We start from the raw sequence: 23,803 nt of genomic DNA on the forward strand, positions 1-23,803 counted from the left end.
AATTCAGAAAACAGGGTAAGAATACTTATGCTAGGGATAGTGAGATAAGTTGCAGCCTCACAGAGATGACTACATCTCTATGTAGTAATAAACACTGATTAATAAGACATTTTAAAGTATTAAAATCAAGGACCAATTAACTATACATTTGTCAAGACCCACAGAATGTACACCAAGAGTGAACCCTAATATTAACTACAGACTCGGAGTGATAACGTAGTCAATGCAGGTTCATCACTGTCTCTGGTGGGGGTGCTGACAGTGGGGGAGTTTGTACATATGTCGGGGCAGAAAATATCTGGGAAGTCTCTGTACCTTCTGCTCAATTTTGCTGCAACCCTAAAGCTGCTCTTAAAAATAGTCTATTTAAAAAAAAGGGGGGGGGCTCCTGGGTAGCTCAGTGGGTTAAGCCTCTGCCTTTGGCTCAGGTCATGGTCTCACGGTCCCTGGGATCGAGCCCCGCATGGGGCTCTCTGCTGGGCAGGGAGCCTACTTCCCCCCCCCCCCTGTCAAATGAATAAATAAAACCTTCAAACAAAACAAAACAAAAAAACCAGGGACCATATTCTCACCTTAAACACGTGCATGTCCTTTTATTAATACTAAGATAATCCTACTTTGCAAAAAAGACTTATTGAAAGCAAAGCTTACACTTTTGCATGTACACAAAGTTAATATAGGCACTCAACTTTGGGAAGTTAGGAAAAGCAGGCCGAAAATAATACCTTAGTGCTTTAACATAAGAGTCTGACCAAAAAATACCCACCAGTAAGACTGTGAAGCTTCCAAATTTGAAGTAACATTATCCAGACATTGTACCACAGAGAAAACCACATTTAAACAATGCATGCTTTGAAAATAATCCCTTAACTGAAGTAAAAGAAAAGAATGCTTATGCTTGTTAATTAATACAAAACTGTGCTGTGGTTTTTATAACTAATATGATTTTTAAAAACTGGACTCCATTGTTCATAACTTGATGCCCATTAGCAGTAACAGAACTGAATCAGACTACTAGTTTCACAATGATTTTTAGCTATGGGAGACTTAAAACATCATCACTTAACTGACTAGTAGCTCTCAGCCCTGGCGGCTCACGGTAATCACCTGGGGAGCTTTAAAAATGCATGATCTCACATGTAAGTAAAATGTAAAATAAGGGAACTCATACAGTATATATTGTGGATGAATGGGGAGATGGGTAAAAGTGATCAAAGGGTACAAACTTCCAATTATAGGATGAGTAAGTTCTTGGGATGTAATGTACAGCATGGTGACTGCAATTAACAATGTACTGTGTATCTGAAAGCTGCTGAGAGCAGATCTTAAAATGTTCTCAACACACCTATGTGAAGTGACAGATATCTGCACTAAGCCTACTGCAGTAATCATTCTGCAATATATACATATACCAAATTGCCACATTGTACACCTCCAACCTACATAATGTTATGTTTCAACTGTATCTCAAAAAAGCTGGGAAAAAATGCTGATGCCTTGGGTGAGACCCAGAGATCCTGACTGAATTGGTCTGGAGTGGGGCCTGGGCATCATTAGTTTTAAATGCTCCCAAGTGATTCTAACCTATAGTCAGATTGAAAACTGCACAGATTTTACCTGCCTTGCTTGCATTTACTAAGCTGAAAATAGGCAGTTTCCACCTGATTACTATGTCTCAGTGTTTTGTTATCAGTGAGTCTCCTAAAATACAGTAAGGATACAAAAGGCTTAAAATGGGAAGGCGGAGCTTTTAGCCACTTCATATTCAATCCAGGAAAAAATTTGTAAGGACTGCTGATGTGGGCTTGGGGTCTTCGCCCATGAGTTCCCACTGCTTAATATAAAATTTTTTCAAGTAATTCAATCCCCAACAGGCTAAGAACACTCACCAATCAGTAAGAAAAACAAATGTGGCAGGAGGAAAATGTGCAAAGAATGTGAATAGAATGTTTACCAAAATAACAAATGGCCAAACATGATTTTTCAGCTTCACCTAGTGATCAAAGAAATGCAAATTAACACTAAGATACAATTCTTCCATCAAATCCGCAAGACTTTTTAAAAATATAAATGTTCAACAGCAAGAATATAATGCGACGAACACACAAACTCCTGGATGCAATAAACTTAATATATTCTAAAAAGCAGTTTTTGTCAAGAGCCTTAAAGTATTCATAGCCTTCTCTCATAATAGCAAAAACTAAAAACAGCCCAAAGGCCCAACACTGGGGAATTTATCTTACAGTCAGCTAAATAATTCAAAATCCACACATTTTAGGGAGAATATTGTGTTTTGTTAAAATGTTCAAAACGCAATGTTAAGAGGAAAGGAAGACAGAAGTATACATAATAGGGTGGTGAATTTTGTTACATATTATAAAAGGCAACATACTCAAATGTTAACAAAAGCAGGACTGTGGGTGATTTTAATCTTCTTCACATTTTTCTGTTTTCAAAATTTTCTACAAAGCATTTACTACTTTAAAAAATTCTTTTTCATTTTCAAACAAGAATTAGTTGATGAAGCATAGTAAGTCTCTGCCTCAGAAACACTGTGAGCTAAGATAATAGCTTATCCGGATGCATTTCAAGGGCATAAATGTGTATGGTGAATAAGGGATACTGAGATCCTGGCTTCAGCGGGGCTGACCTGGCCACATGGACTAAGAATTACATGATCTTGGACAACTGTCCTCAAAAGCCTCCCTGACATTCTCTGAAATAGAGATTTTCTAAATGCAAAATCAGATTTTCTAAATGCAAACCCACCAAGAAAATTGACCCTTACCTACAAAGGTGGGTACTATTTTTGGAACCTCAGTCTGAAGAGGCATTTATATGATGGACTTTTAAAGCACACAAAAGCAGGTCATTACAGCCAAGACAAGATGAAGCTACCCTCAGGTTTACTCAACGCTAAATATTTATCAAAAACAACAGTACTCAACGCTAAATATTTATCAAAAACAACAGTTATGGGCAGCTGGGTGCCTCATTCAGTGAAGCGTCTGCCTTCAGCTCAGGTCATGATCCTTGGGGTCCCGGGATCAAGCCGTGTCAAGCTCCCTGCTCAGTGGCGAGTATGCATCTCTCTTTGCTCCCCCACTCCTGCTCTCTCGCTCGCTGTCTCAAATAAGTAAAATCTTAAAAAAAAAAAAAAAGTTATTGGAAAAAACTTTTCCCTGCTCCCCATGTACACTGATGGACCTAAGTAAGTCTCTTCAGAGAACTAATTTCTTTACCCGAATGAAGTCCGATGTCCATCATTCATATTCACTAAAATCAAAATTCCCTGCAAGAGCAGACTTTACAGAACTAGTTTCAACTCAAAGTGATTTTACAGAGAAATGATGTCCAACTATCCAACTGTAAAACTGCAAAGAGTGATTAAAAGTACAAAAAGATCATCTATAAAGATAAATGGGATATTTGATTAAAAACCTTGAATACTCAAGACTACAAAGTATTTTCACATTAATATTCACTACAAAATACTCTATTTTGCTCACCTCTAAGTCCCCCAAGTGCAAGAACTGTCAGAATTATCTTGACATGATCTCTCCAAACACTTCCGTAAACAGCAATATAGCCTCAAAAACTTCATGGAGAGAATGATTTAGCATGGATAATAAGCTGCCTGTCAGTTAACTGTTAACTGAAAAGCAATCTTCATAAACATTTGTTTCCAGATATCAAACTCAATTAAACATGATTGTGCACTATAAAATACAGAAGTCTCTACCATTTTCACTCTTTAAAAGAAAATGCATTAAAAAAATAAAAATGAAAAAAGAAAAAAAATGCATTAATTGTAAATTTGGTGTAAAAGAACTTTAAGCCTAATTCCTTCAACATTTACGCCGCTGATAAAGTTTATAAATGAAGCATTTTCCGAATTACTAAATCAGTGGTACCTTGATGAAAAAGGATAGCAAGAATCTGTTTTTACTTTTCTTCTTGATATCCATTCTGTGTAAACAGCTTGATTCAAACGTCAACATCCAAGAGATTCTGTCAGGCACATTGAGTTTAAGTTCACCTGAATGTCTACGTTGCTGCACTCAAGTCAGTTCATAATTTATCCAATCTTTACAATTTATACAACTTTTCAACAACTGCCCTTGCTATTAGGTTGAGTGTATACCCTTCCCTGAACTCATAATGTGACTCAGGAAACTGACATATACATAATTATTACATTGGAAATTTTTTAGGAGTAGCAATATGGACATTTGGAAAAAACCTCCTAATACTTAAACTTCGGCTGCTCCATCTCTGCTGCTTTATATACCTGCTCATATGAACAGCACCTCCTGAACCTGTGCAGTACGCACGGTCTAGGCAGTCAAGATAAAGTGGCCCAGCACCTTACCTACCGTTTGATTCTCCGGGATTACCTTAGAAAACCCTACAAACTTTCAAAAGCCACAACCTTACTAAATGCTGTGAGCAAGAGAAATTAAATCACAGACTCAGATAACTTACTTTGGTCTTTTGGTTTGTATACAATTCAGAATAGACAAGAAACAGACCACCAGGGTTTTAGAAGTTTTAAACACTGGTGAAAAGTAGTCAAATAGCAAGGAAGTTTGGATAATATAAACAAAGCACACCTAACCTATGTAACCCAAACAGGACAGTGCCCATGAACACATTTCTCATGCCACCTCTATAACTGGGTCTGTTTTGTTCACCCACCTTCTTTTCCCTTTCCATAAGGAGGCAAAATATTGGGGTGGTTACGTAAAACTCTGTTTAGTGAGTGAAATTAAGCACTGTATCATCATGATCTTGATTAACAGATCAGAACACAGGACATAAGAATGCATGAACAATTTTATAGGTGTTAATCAAGCTTTCTAAAAAATATTAAATGAAAAACTGAAACATACTTAGAATGTGTCTGAGAACGACCCCAAAGTCTGCTTCTCTCATGCATTCAACTGGTGAACTTCAAATAAACCCCCTCTCCAGCAATTTTAACACAAGGAACTACCAAAGGAGTTCAAGAGATACTAAAACAGTAAGCATTTCTAATTGTTAAAAACTCCTATTTAATGTAATATATGGATGAGACTTTTATTATTGTAAGATGAACACCTATAGGATCATTCTTGTTACTGAGATTATGTAAGTTTGGTTGGCTATAGTCTCAATTAACCAATATGATTTTTCTTGAAATATTCTTTGTATATCAGCAATATGCTGTCTTCATGTATAGAAACAAACTTTTCAGAAAAATAAGAGGAAAGAACAGTCGCCCATAAAATTTTAAAAACCAAAACCTCCCCTTCTTTAATGTAGCAATAAACAATGCTGTCATTATCTATTAAATGCCATGTACTTTATAAAATGTTCTAATCATAAGAGTCTCTTCAATAATGAGAATTCACCAATTAAGAACCATTCAGACCTCATCATTCTTACACCTTGAAATCTCAAGAATGCCTCTGTAGTACACAGTACTAGTCATGATAATACGGAAAAAGCAGGTATGTCAAACATGTAATAAATTACACACCCTTACACCAATGAGAGCTAGAATAAGCAGATTTCTATCAAACTTCTTAAAGTAAAGAGAAAATACTGCAAAAAAGCATTCTTTCCAATGCAAGTGACAACTCAGAATAGAAAAATGTGCAACAAGGATAAATATCTCATCATGCACTGACCTGGGGAAAAGCTCATAAAACTACTGTTTTAGGAGGAACAGCTACTAGAAAACTTTAACAGAAGATGGAACATGTCATTTCAGACACCATAAGCTCAAGTACAGTGGCTATATAATAAAGCAAAGTGCCTATTCCTGAGGAGAATTTACTTAGTAATAATGCTGAACAGCGAGTATTAAATCTAAGCAGTGCTAAAAAGGCAATGATGGGAGTTCAGGTAACGTATTACAGAGAAAGAGACTTGTGAGAAATTCCATTACTTAAAAATAATCTTGTCCCTATCATTAACCATTTAAGTATTTTTTTGCTGACGTGCTAAAGTGCACTGGAAACCTCAGAACAGGTTTTTAAAATTGGCCATGTCTTGTTAATACACTGCAGTCTTCAAATTTACACAGAGCTGCAGGTCCTGGATTTTTTCAAGTGTCACTCATCTAACTGAGCCTGACAGCTTAGAAATGCCATCGGTTGCTCTACAGTCAGTTTAAAAAACATCCTCTACCTGGTATCTCTGCAGTGATTGTCTTGCTGCTCCCTGAAACCTCTTCATCATCATCTGATGAGCTCGTGCTTGAGTCACAAGTCAGGTCACTATCACTGGTACTACTGTCCTGCAACAGGTTGTACTTCTTCCGTGCAGCAGCCTCCCTTTTCTGCCTCAGTAGCCTGATTCTCTCCTTGTGCTTTTGGCTCCGATGACCTTTAACCTTGGCGACTCGGCCATTCTGTTTATCACTGGATTGCCGGTTTTTCTTGGCAGCCATGGTAGATGTTTCACTTTCAGATCGGGAACGCCGAGACTTGCGCCCGACTGTGGCACCAGACACTCCAGAAGGGTCTCCTTCCACCGCTGTTTCTGCCTGAGAGGGTTCATTCTCTTCTGCAGAAGACAAAGTGTCTGAATCAGCCAGGTGACCACTAGAGGAAGGAGAAAGCATGCAGTGATTAGAGGAGTCACTCTCATAAACTCGGCCAGTGGTCGGCTTGTCACTTTCTGTGGATGCTAACTGAGACTCAGAAGAGTCCCTTCTCAGTTCCATCAATAAGCAGGGCATTGAAGACAGAACGGTAGAATCCACTACCCCATCTTTCTGAACTTGAGATTCCAGTTCTACAGATCCATCTTCTTCCTTAGTTGTCTCTTGTTCAGATGTTTTTGGTGGGACTTCAGACTCAATGAGTTCTTCGACTTTTCCCACTGCCTCCTCCATCTTCATTTCAGACTTTCAAGTTAAATCATGGAGCAGAGTCTAGGAAACTAGGTCAAAGATGCAACAGGGAAGCAACCTGTACAAAAACACACAAAATCAATAAACAGAAATGGTAGGTTATTTATCTATACAACATGCCTACCTTTCTAAATGAGTAGCAAAAGTTACCCTTTGCCATGCCTTTAAAATCTGTCATCTGCTTAACAGTCAAATCCAAAGGACTTAGTACTATCAAAATACTAGCATACACAACTACTAAAAATGGCATAATATTAATCCTCAGTTACTGAACTTGCAAGCCCAGCAAGGAGCCAAACAAGGATTTTCAATTTTAAAACTTTACTTAAAATATTCAAGAAAGGATCCTCAAAACTCTGATACAGTTAAATGTGTATAGTCTGACTTTAACATCGATGAAAAAGAATGCTTCAAAAAAACTAGTCTCAGGGGTGCCTGGGTGGCTCAGTGGGTTAAGCCTCTGCCTTCGGCTCAGGTCATGGTCTCAGGGTCCTGGGATTGAGCCCTGCATCAGGCTCTTTGGTCAGCAGGGAGCCTGCTTCCCCTTCTCTCTCTGCTGGCCTCTCTGCCTACTTGTGATCTCTCTCTGTGTGAAATAAATAAATAAAATCTTTAAAAAAAAAAAAAACTAGTCTCAGAAAAAGTTAGCTAGAATGATTACTTTTATACTCAAATCCTCAAAGAGAGGAAGTTATAGTGGAGTAACATCAAATGTACACACTTACGTAAGAAAAAAAAAAAAAACTTTCAATTACATGCATTTGGCAAATGAGCACCCAAAGTAACTGTATGCATCAAACCTCTGTGCTATTCCTCTCAGAAGCAGCTGCTCTACATGGGTATGAAGAGGCCAGGCCTCACTATGCTGTTTCCTCACAGTCCTTCCTAGTTCCCACATACCTCTCATCAGGCTGAATGTAAGCCTAGTGTTTCAACATGTTTTGTTTCATAAAGAGCAGCCATTAAATACAGACCAACTACTTTGTGAACCCAGAAAGCCTAGTACACTCTAGTCTATGAATGACATAAGGAGTTTAAAACACCCTACATACATTTTCCGCCTCATATGCTAACTTTTTTTTGTAATATTTTATTTATTTGAGAGAGAAAGCATGAGTGGGAAGAGGGATAGAGGAGGGAGAGGGAAAAGGAGAGAATCTCAAGCAGACTCCTCCCTGACCTCAGGGCTGGATCCCAAGACCCTGAGATCATGACCTGAGCGGAAACCAAGAGTTGGATTTCAACTGACTGGGCCACCTAGATGCCCTTATATGCTAACTTGAGAACCTAACATCCTTCCTGTACTGAGTGTGCTACAACTCTACTTAATCATGGAGAAACTGGACACAATCTTTAAACACAGGAATTGTAACCTATACAGAGCAAACTTCATTAACTGGTGGTCTGGTTTTAAAAGGATGGTGCTAAGAATGTGCAAAACAAGTAAATATCTCACTCTGTACATGTAATGTTACGGAAGGCAATTATGATGTCCCATTGGTGACAGATAAAAACACTGAGCTAGATGGTGTGCTAATTAGGTGCCATAAGACATCTTCATTTCGCTCTATCAACTCTACTAACAGTTTAATATATGGTAGACGGCAGCCGGAAGATACTCAGAAAACCCTTTCCTTGATCTAACATACAAAGCCTACTTTTTGCTTACTATAAACATGAATATTCTATGTTCCTATTTTTTGTTTTTCATGGCCTTGTTCTCAGCTGCTGATGAAACAGACATTCTGATGAAGGTTCCTCAACACATTCATGAAAACCAGAACATCTGCGGCCACTGAAACATTCATTAATGTAAAACAATCCCATATGTAGCCTATTTCATAAGCATATTTGCATCATTACTAATTTTTGAATTAAATGAAAATAAGCATAAATGTTATTCCTAACACAATTCCAAAAGGAATGTAACACCTCTGAAAGCCAACAGAGGGAGTGAAAGTTAAACCAGGAAACTGCCAGTGTCATAACTAAAGCATGTTGGCAATACAAACAGGAAATAAAATATTCAGATATGAACTACCCCAAATATGAGGAATAGATCAAGATTTTCTAAAATAAAAATGAGAGTTGACTCTTCTGTAGAGAATGATGTTATATACTCCAGAATAAAAAAATTTTACAGCTGAAATATTTTAGAAATATACTCAAATGAAATTAATGTCAGACATAAATAAAGCATAAGAATCAAAAGCCTCAAATTAATTTTTGAAAGCAGGAGGCCCTGGACCTTTTTGAAGTACATAATATAACATCATGTGGAAAAGTGAGTATGTTGATATGACCATAAAACTCCTATGTGCCGCCTGGGTGGCTCAGTTGTTAAGTGTCTGCCTTTGGCTCAAGTCATGATCTCGGGGTCCTAGAATCAAGCCTCATATCAGGCTCCCTGCTCATCAGAAAGCTGGCTTCTTCCTCTCCCACTCCTCCTGCTGTGTTCCCTCTCTTGCCGTCTCTCTCTGTGTCAAATACATAAATAAAATCTTAAAAAAACAAACAAACAAACTCCTGTTTGTTCAGTAAATAAATTGTGTGAGTAGGACAAATAAATCCAGACTGTTTTTCTTTGTAAGAAAACATCACATTATCATTGTCTTTCAATATGACAACTCAATTATCTTTCATTTCAAGATCCTTATATTTAAGAGTTTATTGACAAGAGTTTATGACTTCTGCTGCCTAAAAAAAGCAATTTTAATCACAAACACTAGCATCAATCATGAATAGGACACCAGTTAGCTAACGGTGACATGTCCATACAATGTGGCCATAAACGATGAAAAGGTTCTTTAATACACTAATATGGAGCAATTTTCAATACATAATGTTAAATGAATAAAAAAGGTACATTATACCATTTGTGTAAATAAAGAACAAAATTATACTTATGAGTTCATCAGCAGATGTACAGAATCTCTATGAGGATACTTAAGAAAACAGATAACAGCAGCTACTTTGGCAAGGAAAGAAGGCGAATGAGAGAACAGGAGTCAAAAGACCTTTGTTTTTTTACCTCTTGATTCTACTATCACGTGCAAGTATGCAAGTATCACCTACTCAAAACCCCCCTCAAACTACTGAAAAGTCTACTGAAAAGTCTTCTGAATAAAAGGAGAGTTGCACCTTTCTTTCTGCTCATGACAGCAACCACTGTTCAGGTCAAATTTAGTCAGTGAAGTCTATTAGAGTCTCCCCCTGTAGCGGAATTTTGTCATAATTCATAAAACACAAAGGAAAGAAAAAGTCACAGGAAGTGAAAATACAAGCTCTGACAAAACTCTCTGAAGCAGAATAAAAATAAAGTGCCCTAAACACAGTGGGGAAAGATGTCATGTGTACAAAGTAACCTTCCCCAACAACCAGAGGATTTACTGCATATATTGTTTTTGGTCCAAGAAAATACATGGATATTCTTGGTAGAGGTAATTAAAAGTAGCTGGCAATAGAAAAAGATAAAACTATCAAATAATAGTTGCATCTTATAAATGGGATAAAAGGCTCTCAACCACCTGGTATAATAGTAAATTCACAATGAAATAGTAAATAAGCATTTAAGTAAATGAAATAATAAATGCAGCATTTATTTCCTTAGAACAGCATTTTCCACCATGCTGTTCTTCCCTCCAGTCTAACGGCAGTCCCCTTCTATCTACATGGATATACATTCATCAACTTCTCACACTCAAATGGATCATCCATCCATCCATTTACTCATTCATTTGAAAAAATTCTCCTTCTACTTACCACCTCAACCTCACATCTCCTGCAGAAACCATTCTCTTCTTTCACCACCTCATTAAGAGAGTTGTCTAAATTCCCTGCCTCTATTTCCTTACCTCTCATACTCCTCCAACCCGATCCGATCTGACATCTGCTTTTATTAAACCTGTAGAACAGCAGAACATTAATGACCCTGGTATATCTAAAGCCAACAAACAGCTTGGCCCTCATCTTAACGTCTAAGCAGCATTCTATGCTTAACCACTTCCCTCTTCTCCTTAAGCTAATGTTTTTCTTTGGTTTCCAAAGGTTTCCTTTCTTCTGGTTGCTCCGTCTCAGCCTACTTTATGACAGACTTAACTTACTCTACCAAACCTCCAGTGTTACTCCTAGGACTAGGTCCTTTTCACACCCATCAAAGTAACCCTCTTCTACATCCAGTTTCCAATACCATCCCTATACTAGTAATTCTGTCCCTCCATCTCAGCTCTTCTCTAAGCTCTATCCAGTCTACCCAAACAGCCATCTGACATCTGCATTTAGATTTCACAAAGGTATCACAACCTCTTCATGTCCAAAACCAAATTAATCATTTCTGAATTACCCCACTCTGATCGTTCTCTAGCTTTCCCTAGCGCATAAAAATAGCACCACTAGGGTCACCGGGGTGGCACCCGACTCTTGGTGAGGTCAGGTCCTACTCAGGATTATGAGGTTGAGCCCCACGTCAGGCTCCATGCTGATCGCAGGATCTGCTGCAGAGTCTCTTCCCTCTGCCTCCTCCTCCCTGCGTCCGCACTTGCACATATGCTTTCTCTCTATCTATAAAATAAACAAATAAATCTTTTTAAAAAATAACACTACTATTACTTCAGTTGCTCATGTCAGAAACCTGAGGGTTATCCTTTACAATGCCTTATTCATTACATCCATCATTCACTAATTCCTATCAGTCCTACCTCATATTTCCAGCCTAGTATTCTCCACCTCCACTGTCAACCACTCTAAACACAATCTCCATAATTTATTTTTTTATTTTTATTTTTTATTTTTCAATGGAAGAATCAATAATATCATCTCCTCTCTATGTTCAGTGTTACTCCTGCCCACCAACCTGTTCTATAAAGAACAGAACAACATTTTTACAAGGCAAATATAACGTGTTTATAGGAAGAGCTTTTTGTAGATTCCACATAAAGTATTTTATAAATGTCTTACAAGGGCAAGGGGATGACCAAGAGCAGAGTAGTTCAAGGCAACTTGAGTTCTGAGGAGTTTCCCTCTTCCCTTTAAAAAGGATTATATGCAGTAATTTTAAAAATCAGGCTGTCAGTGGTGCCTGGGTGGCACAGTCAGTTAAGCATCATTGTCCTGGTTTGGGCTCAGGTCATGATCTCATAGGTTGTAAGACTGAGCCCTGAGCCCAAATGGGAGTCTGCTTGAAGGGTCTTTCCCTCTGTCCTTCCCCCTACTCACTCGCCCAAGGGCTTGCGCTCTTTTGCTTTCTCCAAAATAAATAAATAAATCTTTTTTAAAAAATAAAAATAAAGGGGTGCCTGAGTGGCTCAATCAGTAAACCGTCTGCCTTCAGCTCAGGTCATGATCCCAGCATCCTGGGATTGAGCCCGCATCAGGCTCCCTGCTCAGTGAGGAGTCTGCTTCTCCCTCTCTCTCCCCACCCCTCTACCTCTCCACTTGTGTACACACACACTCTCTCTCACATAAATGAAGTCTTTAAGAAAATAAATAAATTGAAAACAGCCTGTCAGTTCTGGACAGTCAAAATGCAGCATTTATTAGTCCTGTGTTCATTAAGAAACTAAGATAACAAGGGGCGCCTGGGTGGCTCAGCGGGTTAAGCCTCTGCCTTCGGCTCAGGTCATGGTCTCAGGGTCCTGGGATCGAGCCCCACATCGGGCTCTCTGCTCAGCAGGGAGCCTGCTTCCCCCTCTCTGTCTGCCTTTCTCTCTGCCTACTTGTGATCTCTCTCTCTCTCTCTCTCTCTGTTAAATAAATAAATAAAATATTTAAAAAAAAAAAAAAAAAAAAAAAGAAACTAAGATAACAAAAGATGAGGACAGGTAGGAGAGCCAAACCATGGAAAGGAAGCAATACACTGCCCCTCTGAAACAGAGAAGTGGAAAGTATTAAGGGAAACGAAGTGGAAAGTACAAAGTATAAGGCTAAATGAGGCTACCTGTGAAAATCTGGAGGGAATTTCTCTCATATCAGACCTCATTCTTGGTCAGCAAAACTTAATACAAGGTGAAAAGAGCAAGTTTGGAGGTTTGTAAAAATGGAAAAGGATTCTAACACTCGCTACAGAAAATGTGAGGAGAATAAAACTGCTAAGCACAATAATTTATATAGCATCAAAAAGAATAATTTGCAATACTACTCAATTTCCACACTAGATAGGGACCATTAACACAAACTTAGGGGAGAAGGTAGTGTGCGATTGCTCTTCCCTGCTCAAAACCTCTGCCCACATCCCCAGTTTCATCTTGGGCCACTCACACCCTAACTCCTTCCAGATACAAAGAATAAACAGCTTTTCCAGATCTCTGGCCTTTCACACTCACTCCTCCTTGCTGGCTATTCTTCACAGATATCAGAGTAAGTATCATTTCCTTGGGGTAGCTTTTGGTACCTTACTAATAGGTTCCCTGTTATACACAGATTACACACCTATTTTCTTCCATAGAACTTTGCATAATTATAGTTAACTGTGTTACTGTTTACCGTCCATTTACCATACACAGGGACTTATAAAGGTTTAAAGAAATAAAAAATTGTATAAATGAGAAAAATCACATAATCCCCCAATCTATGTATCTCTATGATTAACAGGTAAAACAGACCTTAAGACAGAATTTGTCAAGACAAAAGGTGTCATCCTAATTTTCAGGCCCAATGAATGATAAACATAATGGGAATTTTTCAAGGAAGTGGAAAGCAAGGTCATCATTAGGAGTGAGGATGAATGAGGTGGTGGTGAGCTGATCAGAAAACAAGGTGTGAAAAAGTATGATGAAAGTGAAGACACTAGAGTAATATAGTGTATGATTTTCAGAAAGTAGTAAGGGCCCACTTTAAGGGTTTTAGAATGAACTTCAAGTGACACTAGCACACACAGGTATGTTTTTCTCCTCTGAAATTCAGCTGTGTAAGTCCAAGCACAGAGGAGGAAGAAGGTGGTTTAACCAGAATTCTAGTTTTACCAAGCAAGTAGATCAGTGCAAGAAAGAAGAGTGTATACAAGGAAATGACTGTAATGATCACAGTCAGAAGGGAGAGGGCAGTGAAAACATCCAATGGAATGAACATCCCAGTGGAGTCAAGGTACTACAGTGAACTGCATAAAGAAGGTGGTAGTCCAAGAGTAATGTGAATGAAACAGATTACGGAAGGGTTGCATTTATTGGTAACTGATGAGATCTAAAATAATGCCACTCAAAGTGGTGTTCTTAAAGGACTGTCTGCAGTGAGAGAAGTACAGAAATTAAGAAAATTGACTAGAGACTTACAGCAATTTGGTATTGTCATGACAACCAAACAGCATTTCAATTTCCTAGTAATTTACTGTATTTCTAAAAAAGATTTTATTTATTTATTCATGAAAGACAAAGGGAGAAGGAGGCTCGATCCCAGGACCCCGGTATCATGGCCTGAGCCAAAGGCAGATACTTAACCCACTGAGCCACCCAGGCACCTTAATTAATTGTATTTTACCCAAAAAATCCACCAGTGATGGATTGGAAGTAAAAATATACTGGTCTTGGGGCACCTGTGTGGCTCAACAGGTTAAGTGCCTGCCTTTGGTTCAGGTCATGATCTCAGGGATCGAGCCCCATGCCAGGATCCCTGCTCAGGGGAGAGTCTGCTCCTCCCTCTCTCCCTTCCCCATCACATCCCCCACTCCCTGGCTCATGTGCACACACAAGTTCTCTCCCTCTCTAGTAAATAAATAAGATCTTTTAAAAATATATATATATATACTAGTTCATCACAACAAACAGTTTGAGAAGCATTGGTTAGAGTAGGACTGTGGAAATACCTGGCTGAGGTAGAGTACAAAATCATTATGAGAGAGTTCACAGAACTGAGTGGGCACTGTCAGAAGGATCATCTGTATATACTAAAATCAGGAAGAATTAATTAAGACAAAAGTAATGGACATAATGACACTAAGCAAGGAACAAAAATCACCACAGTCAGTCATCAAAAGAGGACAGCAATATGGGGATTTTTTTTTTTAAGATTTTATTTATTTATTTGACAGAGATCGCAAGTAGGCAGAGAGGCAGGCAGAGAGAGAGGAGGAAGCAGGCTCTCCGCTGAGCAGAGAGCCCGATGTGGGGCTCAATCCCAGGACCCTGAGATCATGACCTGAGCCGAAGGCAGAGGCTTAACCCACTGAGCCACCCAGGCGCCCCAACATGGGGATTAATGAAGAGGAAAATTACCTGCAAAGTGGCAGTGGGGAACAAGGAAATCCAGGCAGAGTTGATAAGGACTGCAGGAGGAAAAAAAAAAGCACAGGTACCCCTTGCAAGATGAAGCTGTACCCTCAGTGGAAAGCCACAGTGTTACTAGTGCAAGAAGGTAAAGGAGGAAGTTCAGAGAGGAAGTTAAGAATATTGGTGATTTTGCTGATGATGAACCAAAGTTGAAAAGAGGTGGAGAAGGAGGGGAGGGCAAACAACACGGAACGTGCAGTGCTTTCTGAAATGCAGGAAATAAGGGGTGACTTAGGAGTTTGGAGTTTCCTGTGGTTACATCTGTGAGACAAAAACTTATGTAAAGCACTCATATTTTTTCATTCTATATATTTAAAAAATTTAGTGTTAGTCATGACTCAGTCAATTGATTTCACAACCCAATAGGTGGTGACCTAAAAGCTTGAAAAACACTGTCTAGAGAAACCATGTGTCATAGCAGCACTGTTTCTGTGATAGACAAAAACAACATTTACTGACAAACAGTGGAATGGAAAAATAAGTTGTGGTACACTGCTACAATAAAGAAGCATATAGCAATGGAAACAAAAGACAACTACATCAACATGGATAAAACAATAAAAACAATGGTAAGTAAAAACAAAACAAAAAAAAGCAAACTGCAACAAACAAACAACCCTGTGTCATTCAGTGTATATAAAGTTCAAATCAAGACAATATGAAATGACATAATATATATGGATAGTTAGTTGTGCTTTAAAACTACTTTAAAAAGCTCAGGAATGGGGGTGCCTGGGTGGCTCAGTGGGTTAAAGCCTCTGCCTTCGGCTCAGGTCATGATCTCAGGGTGCTGTGATTGAGCCCCACATCGGGCTCTCTGCTTGGCGGGGAGCCTGCTTCCCCTTCTCTCTCTACCTGCCTCTCTGCCTACTTATGATCTCTGTCTATCAAATAAATAAACAAAATCTTTATTTTTTAAAGATTTTATTATTTATTTGACAAATACAGATCACAAGTAGGCAGAGAGGCAGGCGGAGAGAGAGAGAGGAGGAAGCAGGCTCCCTGCTGAGGAGAGAGCCCCAAGTGGGGCTCGATCCCAGGACCCTGGAATCATGACCCGAGCCAAAGGCAGAGGCTTTAACCCACTGTGCCACCCAGGCGCCCTTAAACAAAATCTAAAAAAAAAAAAAAAAAAAAAAAAGCTCAGGAATGATTATCAAAATGTTAAGATAATGGTTGCCTCAGTATGAGGAAGAGGTGATAGATTACGAGTATGTAGGGTTTCATAAGTACTGGTAAAGCAGGACACTTCTGGTTATGAGCAAGGGAAAGGGTCAGCAAATACCCCCAAAATGTAATTATAAAACAAGACAAAATTAATCAAAACAACTACTTCAGGGGCACCAGTTGGTTGGGCACCTGACTTCTGGTTTCAGCTCAGGTCGTGATCTCAGAGTCATGACATCAGCCCTGCATCGGGGACCCCCCAAACACACTCTACCCCCCCATCGGGCTCTCCACTGGGTGGAGTCTGCTTGAGATTCTTTCTCCTCCCTCCCACTTGGGTGTGCTCTCTCTCTTTCAAATAAATAAATAAATCTTAAAAAGAAATAAAACCACTTCAGAGCTCTGGAAATCTATCAAATGCATACACAAAGAGAAGTGCTGATGCTTAAAAACCTGCAGTATCGGGGAACCTGGTCAGTTAAGCATCTGCCTTCATCTCAGGTCATGATCTCGGGGTCCTAGGATGGAGCCCCTGTCAGGCTCCCTGCTCAGGGGGAAGTCAGCTTTTCCCTTGCTCTGTCCCTCCCCCTGCTTGCACACGCTTTAATAAATAAAATTAAAAACAAACAAACAAAAAAAAACACTGCAGGTTTGGGGCGCCTGGATGGCATAGTCAGTTAAGTGGCAGACTCTTGGTTTTGGCTCAGGTCATGATATCAGGATCCTGGTTGAGCAGTGTAAGACTCCCAACTCAGCAGGGAGCCTGCTTCAGAAGACTCTCTCCCTCTACCCCTCCGCCTGCTTATAAGCTCTCTCTCTCTCTCAAATAAATAATTAAATTTAAAAAATAAAAACTTGTAGGATTTTTATTAAGAACAGTAGGGGCCACTCCCATTCCCCTCCACCCACCCAGCTCAACAGGTTCTGCTTAATTAGGTGGCACAGACCTGGATGATCTGTGTTTGCATTTACAAAGGAGCCCCCAATCTGGAATGGCTGGCCACACCTACACCCAGGGGCATTACTGGTGCAAGTGACCATCTCACCAGCAGGTACACAGGGCAATCGAGGGTACCACTAGCCTGAGGATGTGATCATGAATGGATCAAGCATATTCTTGGCTGCCGCTACAGGATTATGCAGAGGAGATGCCAAAAATCTTTAGTGGTGGGAGGTATCTGAGCACAATTTCTGTCCAAGCATTGGCTGACCAGTAAACTATGCTGGAAAGGACAAAAGCAAAGAACAGAAAGCCAGGTTTAAAAGTTAAGATAGCCAAAATTTAAAAACTGAGCAGAGACATAAGTAACAACACAGTGCAGGAGAGACAGATTTCAAATTTATCCCAGTTACCCAAACAAAAACACAGCAACCCTTTCAAAGGGAAAAACAATTAGAATCCAAAGCTGCTGCAATATATTATCTAAAGTGTCCAGTTTTCAATAAAAAATTGAGACCTTTGAAGAAATAGGAAACGTGACTCATACACAGGAGATAAAAAGCAGTCACTAGAAAAACAATGTCCTCAGATGATGGACTTCACAAAGACATCAAAAGAGCTACTTTATTTTTTTTTAAATATTTTATTTATTTATTTGTCAGAGAAAAAGAGAGAGAGAGCGTGCGCGAGCGAGCGCCGGCAGAGGGAGGGGCAGAGGGAGAAGCAAGCTCCCTGCTGAACAAAGAGCCAGATACAGGGCTTGTTCCCAGGACCCTGAGATCATGACCTGAGCTGAAGGCAGAGACTTCACCCACCGAGCCACCCAGGCGTCCCAAAGGAGCTATTTTAAATATGTTCAAAGTACTAAAGGCAAATACATTTTAAAAATTAAAGTATGATAACAATGAATCAACAAGTAGAGAATCTCAAGAAGGAAACAAATTCTTAACAGAGGAACAAACGGACATTCTGCAATTGGAAAGTATAAAAATTGAAAAGAAATTTCACAAAAACAGCTCAACAACAGATTCAAGATGGCAAATAAAGAAATCAGTGAACAAAGTAAGTCAACAGAAACTGTGCAATCTGAAGGACAGAGAGAAAAAGATTAAAGAAAAATGAATAGGGCCTCTGAAACACAAGGGACAATTATCATGAATACCAACATGTATATAATATGAATCCTAGAAAAAAATGAGGTAGAACAAATACTTGAAAAAATAATGGCCCCAAACATCCTCTAAACTGATGAAAAACATCAATCCACACATATACAAGAAGTTCAACAAATCTCAAAGGAGACCTCAATAAAAGCCATATAGATACATCATAGTCAAACAAGTAAAAGACAATTAGAAAAATCCTGAAAGCAGTAAAAGAAAATTCATCATATACAAGAAAACCACATTAGATTAGCAGTTGATTTCTCATTTTGAAACACTAGAGACCCAAAGGGAGAATGACATTCAAAGTGATGAGGGGAAAAAATAAGAATTCTATATCCAACAAAAATATTCTTTCAAAACAAAGACAAAAGGGGAACCTGAGTGGCTTAGTCAGAAGAGCATGTGACTCTTGACCTTGAGGTGGCAAGTTTGAGCCCCGCGTTGGGCAAAGATATTACTTTTTTTTTTTTTTTTTTTTTTTTTACTGGGGGTTGCCTGGCTGGCTCAATGGGAAGACCATGTGCCTCTTGATCTCAGGGTCATGGGTCCAAGCCCAACACTGGGTGGAGGGATTGTAAAAACTAATATAATATAATATAATATAATATACATTAAAATAAAGTAAGATAAAATAAAAATACTAAAAATAAAGAAAATGTAAAGGAAAAGAATTCCTAGATAAGCAGACTAAAAAATTTCATTGGTAGCAGACCTGCTTTAAAAGAAATAATAAATGAAATTCTTTAGGCTAAAAGGAAAGAATCTGTGACTCAAATCCACAAAATGAAATGCAGACAAAAAGTGGTAAATATGTATGTTAACATAGAAGATCCTATAAATGATTCCTATTTCTTCTCTCACCTTCTTTTAAAAAATAAAGGTTGTAAAAAGCAGTAATTATAACACTGTAATGTGAGATTTATAATATACACAGATGTCACATATGTAAAAGTAATACTTTAAAAAGGAGAGAGGAGATGGAGCTCTTCCCTACTGGTGCAATGTTTCTATATTTTATTGAAATTAAGTAAACATTAATTTGAAGATTGTGATAAATGAAGATATAGGTATAATCCCTAGAGAAACAATTAAAAAGAAAAAAACAAATAAAGAAATACAGTTAAAAAACCAACCCCTGCAAAAAAGACGTTAAAGAAGGTACAGAGGTACAACAAATGAGACATTATAAAAAATAAAATAACAGGGGCGCCTGGGTGGCTCAGTCACTGTCTGCCTTCTGCTCAGGTCATGATCCCAGGATTCTGGGATAGAGCCCTGCATCGTGCTCCCTGCTCAGCAAGTAGCCTGCTTCTCCCTCTCCCACTCCCCCTGCTTGTGCTCCATCTCTCACTGTGTCTCTCTCTGTCAAATAAATAAAATCTTTAATATAAATAAAATAAAATGACAAATGTAAACCCAACCATATTATAACTGTATTAAGTATAAATGACCTAAATACTCCAAACAAAAAAACAAAATATTGTCAGAATGGATAAAAGAGATCCAAATGTAAAAAAACAAAAACAAAAATAACAACAAAAAGATCCAATTTTATATAGTCTAAGAAACATACCTTAGGTTCAAAGATACAATAGGCTGAGAGAAAAATGGAAAAAGATATATTACACAAAGAGCAACCACAGGAGAGCTAAAATATTTATATCAACATCAGACAATAAATATTACTAGAGACAAAGAAGGACATTTCATAATGACTCAAAGATTAATATATCAGTGAAATACAAAAATCAAAAATATATGAAGCAAAAGCTAACAAAATGAAAAGGAGAGAGAGAATTCAACACCCAGAGTTGCAGATTTCCAGCCCTCACTGTAAAGACAAAAAGTCAAGAAGAATTTAGAAGACTTGAACATTATCAACCAATTCAATCCATATGACAAACATGGAACATCCTACCCCTAGGTGGTTGCTGGCATTTACAACTGGGTACAGGGTAACCTCAAATTCAGATGTGGACTACTGGAGAGTACCTGGCTGGCTCAGTTGGTTATGTGTCTGACTCGGCTCAGGTCATGATCTCAGGGTTGTAAGACTGAACCCCACATATGGCTCTGCACTGGACGTGGGATCTGCTTAAGATTCTCTTTCTTCCTCTACCCCTACCACCATTTTTTCTCTCTCTCCCTCTCAAAACAAAAAACAAAAAACAAAAAAGTGATGTGAACTACTGGAAAATTAAAAAGAGAAATAATCAACTTTAATATGAACTACATAATGCTTAGTAACATATGTCTCAAAGAAAAAAACACAGAAATACAGATCTGGACATTATCAATGTAAGCACAGGTGGTAGATGACTATATCAGCTAATCCATGGAGAAAGCATAAAATGTAAACATAGGAGAAACTCTAAACAGATTTTTTTTAAATGTGAATCTGTTACTTTAGTGTATTAACTGATAGGTGAAACAATTATCCTTGGAGGAAAAAAAAAATGAAAAGTATCAATAAAACACAGAAGAAAGTCTTCCTTCTCACAACATATTCTTAGATGATTAACAACTTCTTATGAACTTAGAATTGTGAGAATGGACCATGATTGATGAGATCTTTTTTTTTTTTTAAGATTTTATTTATTTATTTGACAGGGAAAGAGATCACAAGTAGGCAGAGAGGCAGGCAGAGAGAGGGTGGGTAAGCAGGCTCCCTGCTGAGCAGAGAGCCCGATGTGGGGCTCGATCCCAGGACCCCAAGATCATGACCTGAGCTGAAAGAAGAGGTTCAACCCACTGAGCCACCCAGGTGCCCTGAATGATGGGATCTTATCTAAGGCCAACCACTACAGGAAACCCTCCTAAGAGTTTTGACATAGCACTGTATATAAAATCATTAAGCACTCAACATAAGAAAGGCTTGCCTTATTTTATACTGTTCGATTTTACTCCTAATGAGCAACTAACCATCCTTTAAACACCATTATAATGATACAAAATGAATGAATAAACTGAAACTGTATTGTCCGTCCTAATGTGACAAATGCAAACTCAAGTCATTTGCTGTTAAAATTTACTGTTGCTACAGGCACTGTTCCGTTGAAACCACAAGTTGACACAAGCACAGCCCATTAAGTGAAACTGCTTCTAGGAAAGTTCTTGCTCTACAGTCATGTAAAATGGGGTGTTCTAATTAACAACACTCCTACATCTGTTTAGTTCATATCACCACCCTAGATGTATAAGAAATATAAGCAGCTAACGCTTCAAACAATCTATATGAACCCATTAACTTACACTGCTTCTCCACATGTACAAGTCACAGTATTAGATTGTTCATGAATTCCAACATTGCTCTTATACAAAACAATGCACTAAATATGGCTTTCTATTTAGACAAAAAAGCAGCTTTAAAGAGGGCCAGTGTTTTAACGACAAAATAACAATTCTTCCGACCACTAAAGCAGAAAATATATTTCCTCTGTCACAAAACTTCAAGTTAAAAAAAAAAACGCATACAAGTGGCCCTATTTCCTTGCAATAAAGTGGGATTGTTCCAAACAGGAAACCTTCTACTGTTTTATCTAATCTAGTGTCAAATACCAAGTGATAGGGCTTACACAAACCACCCCAGGAGAACATTGTTTCAAACAGAATTTATAACATAGTTTTTTTCTCAAGGTTTAGTCTACCTTGGTTTTTCATTTTGTCTAAAATTGGTACTTAAAAAAAAAAAATCTGCCTATATCTGTGACCAAAAACTACCTAATATAAAAACAACTACAAGGAATACTAAAACCTTTAATGTGAGTTTGCTCTTATCCTCAATACTTAAATTCCTTACCTACTTCCCTCCCTCAAAAAACTATACCCACAAAATTTCAAAGATACTAAGTAGGTATCAGAGACCACTAAAACACAAATTTGGATACAAGTTTTCTGCTCTTTTTTTTAAAATTTTTTCTTTTTTTATTTTGAAGATTTTATTTATTTGACAGACAGGCAGAGAGAGAGGGGGAAGCAGGTTCCCTACTGAGCAGAGAGCCCAATGCAAGGCTCTATCCCAGGACCCTGGGATCATGACCTGAGCCAAAGGCAGAGGCTTAATCCACTGAGCCACTCAGGTGCCCCATGTTTTCTGCTCTTTAATCAAAATAGTCAGATTCTGTTTTGTTTTGTTTTTTTTTAATTTATTTGACAGGGAGAGAGAGATCACAAGTAGGCAGAGAGGCAGGCAGAGGGGGAAGCAGGCTCCCTGCTGAGCCGAGAGCCCGATGCGAGGCTCGTTCCCAAGACCCCGGGATCATGACCCGAGCCAAAGGCAGAGGATTAACCCACTGAGCCACCCAGGCGCCCGTTTTTTTGTTTTTTGTTTTTTAAGAAATATTGAAAATATTACCAAAGAGAGGTACACACATCGTTCATTATTTTTACAAAATGAACATACCCATGTAACAACCACACAGACACAGAACATTTTCCAAATCCCAGAAACCTCCCCCATGCCATCTCTAGTCATTACCTGCCCTCTCCCAATAGTAACCATTTTTCAGACTTTATCACCACAGATCAACGTTGTCTATTCTTAACCTTCAAGATGTTATAAACAAATGGGGAAATAGTCTATATTCATGGACTGGAAGATTCATTATTGTTGAGACGTCAATTTTTCCCAACCTGATCCAATGATTCAGTGTATTCCCAATCAAAACCCCAAGCAATCTTATATTGACATATAGATCCTAAAGTTCATATGGAAAGGCAAAAGATCCAGAATAGTCAACACAATACTAAAGATTGAAGGACTGACATAACCCAACTTCAAGACTTACTATAAAAGCTACAGTAATCAAGACAGTGTAGTATTAGCCAAAGAACAGGTAACACAGATCAATGGAACAGAATATAGTGAGTCCAGATGTAGATGCATGCAAACACATTTAACTGACCATTGACAAAAAAACAAGAAAAACAATTCAGTGGATAAAGTCTATTAAACAAATGGAACAATTGGACATTCTCAGAGAAAACAATTGTCTAGACACAGACCTTACACCTTTCACAAAAATTAACTCAAAATGGATGAGAGACATAAACGTAAAATGCAAAACTAAAAAACTTATAGTGGGAACCTGGAGAAAATTAAGGTGAACTTAGGTTGGGCAATGAATTGTTAAATATAATACCAAAAACACAACCCACAAAAAAGACTTTATTATAATTTAAAATTTCTGCTCTACAAAGACACTGCCAAGAAAACAAAAAGTTTGAGGGGCGCCTGGGTGGTTCAGTGGGTTAAGCCTTTGCCTTCGGCTCAGGTCGTGATCTCGGGGTCCTGGGATCGAGCCCCGCACTGGCCTCTCCGCTCAGAGGGGAGCCTACTTCTCCCTCTCTCTCTGTCTGCCTCTCTGTCTGC

At 38.5% G+C, this 23,803-nt stretch overlaps 1 protein-coding gene across 3 annotated transcripts in view; it reads right to left on the minus strand.

Moving 5' to 3' along the window:
• ARK2N (arkadia (RNF111) N-terminal like PKA signaling regulator 2N) overlaps positions 1-23,803 on the minus strand; it is an 87,887-nt gene that overhangs the window by 40,457 nt on the left and 23,627 nt on the right. For all 3 annotated transcript variants that reach the window (XM_080821877.1, XM_080821876.1, XM_080821878.1), the window contains exon 2: positions 6,175-6,959. In XM_080821877.1, coding sequence (XP_080678003.1) covers positions 6,175-6,889 — 715 coding nt within the window. In that variant the 5' untranslated portion in view covers positions 6,890-6,959. The remainder of the gene's footprint in view (positions 1-6,174; positions 6,960-23,803) is intronic.

The sequence above is a fragment of the Martes martes genome (genome assembly GCF_963455335.1).
Source record: "Martes martes genome assembly, chromosome: 13".
Lineage (NCBI taxonomy): Eukaryota > Metazoa > Chordata > Mammalia > Carnivora > Mustelidae > Martes > Martes martes.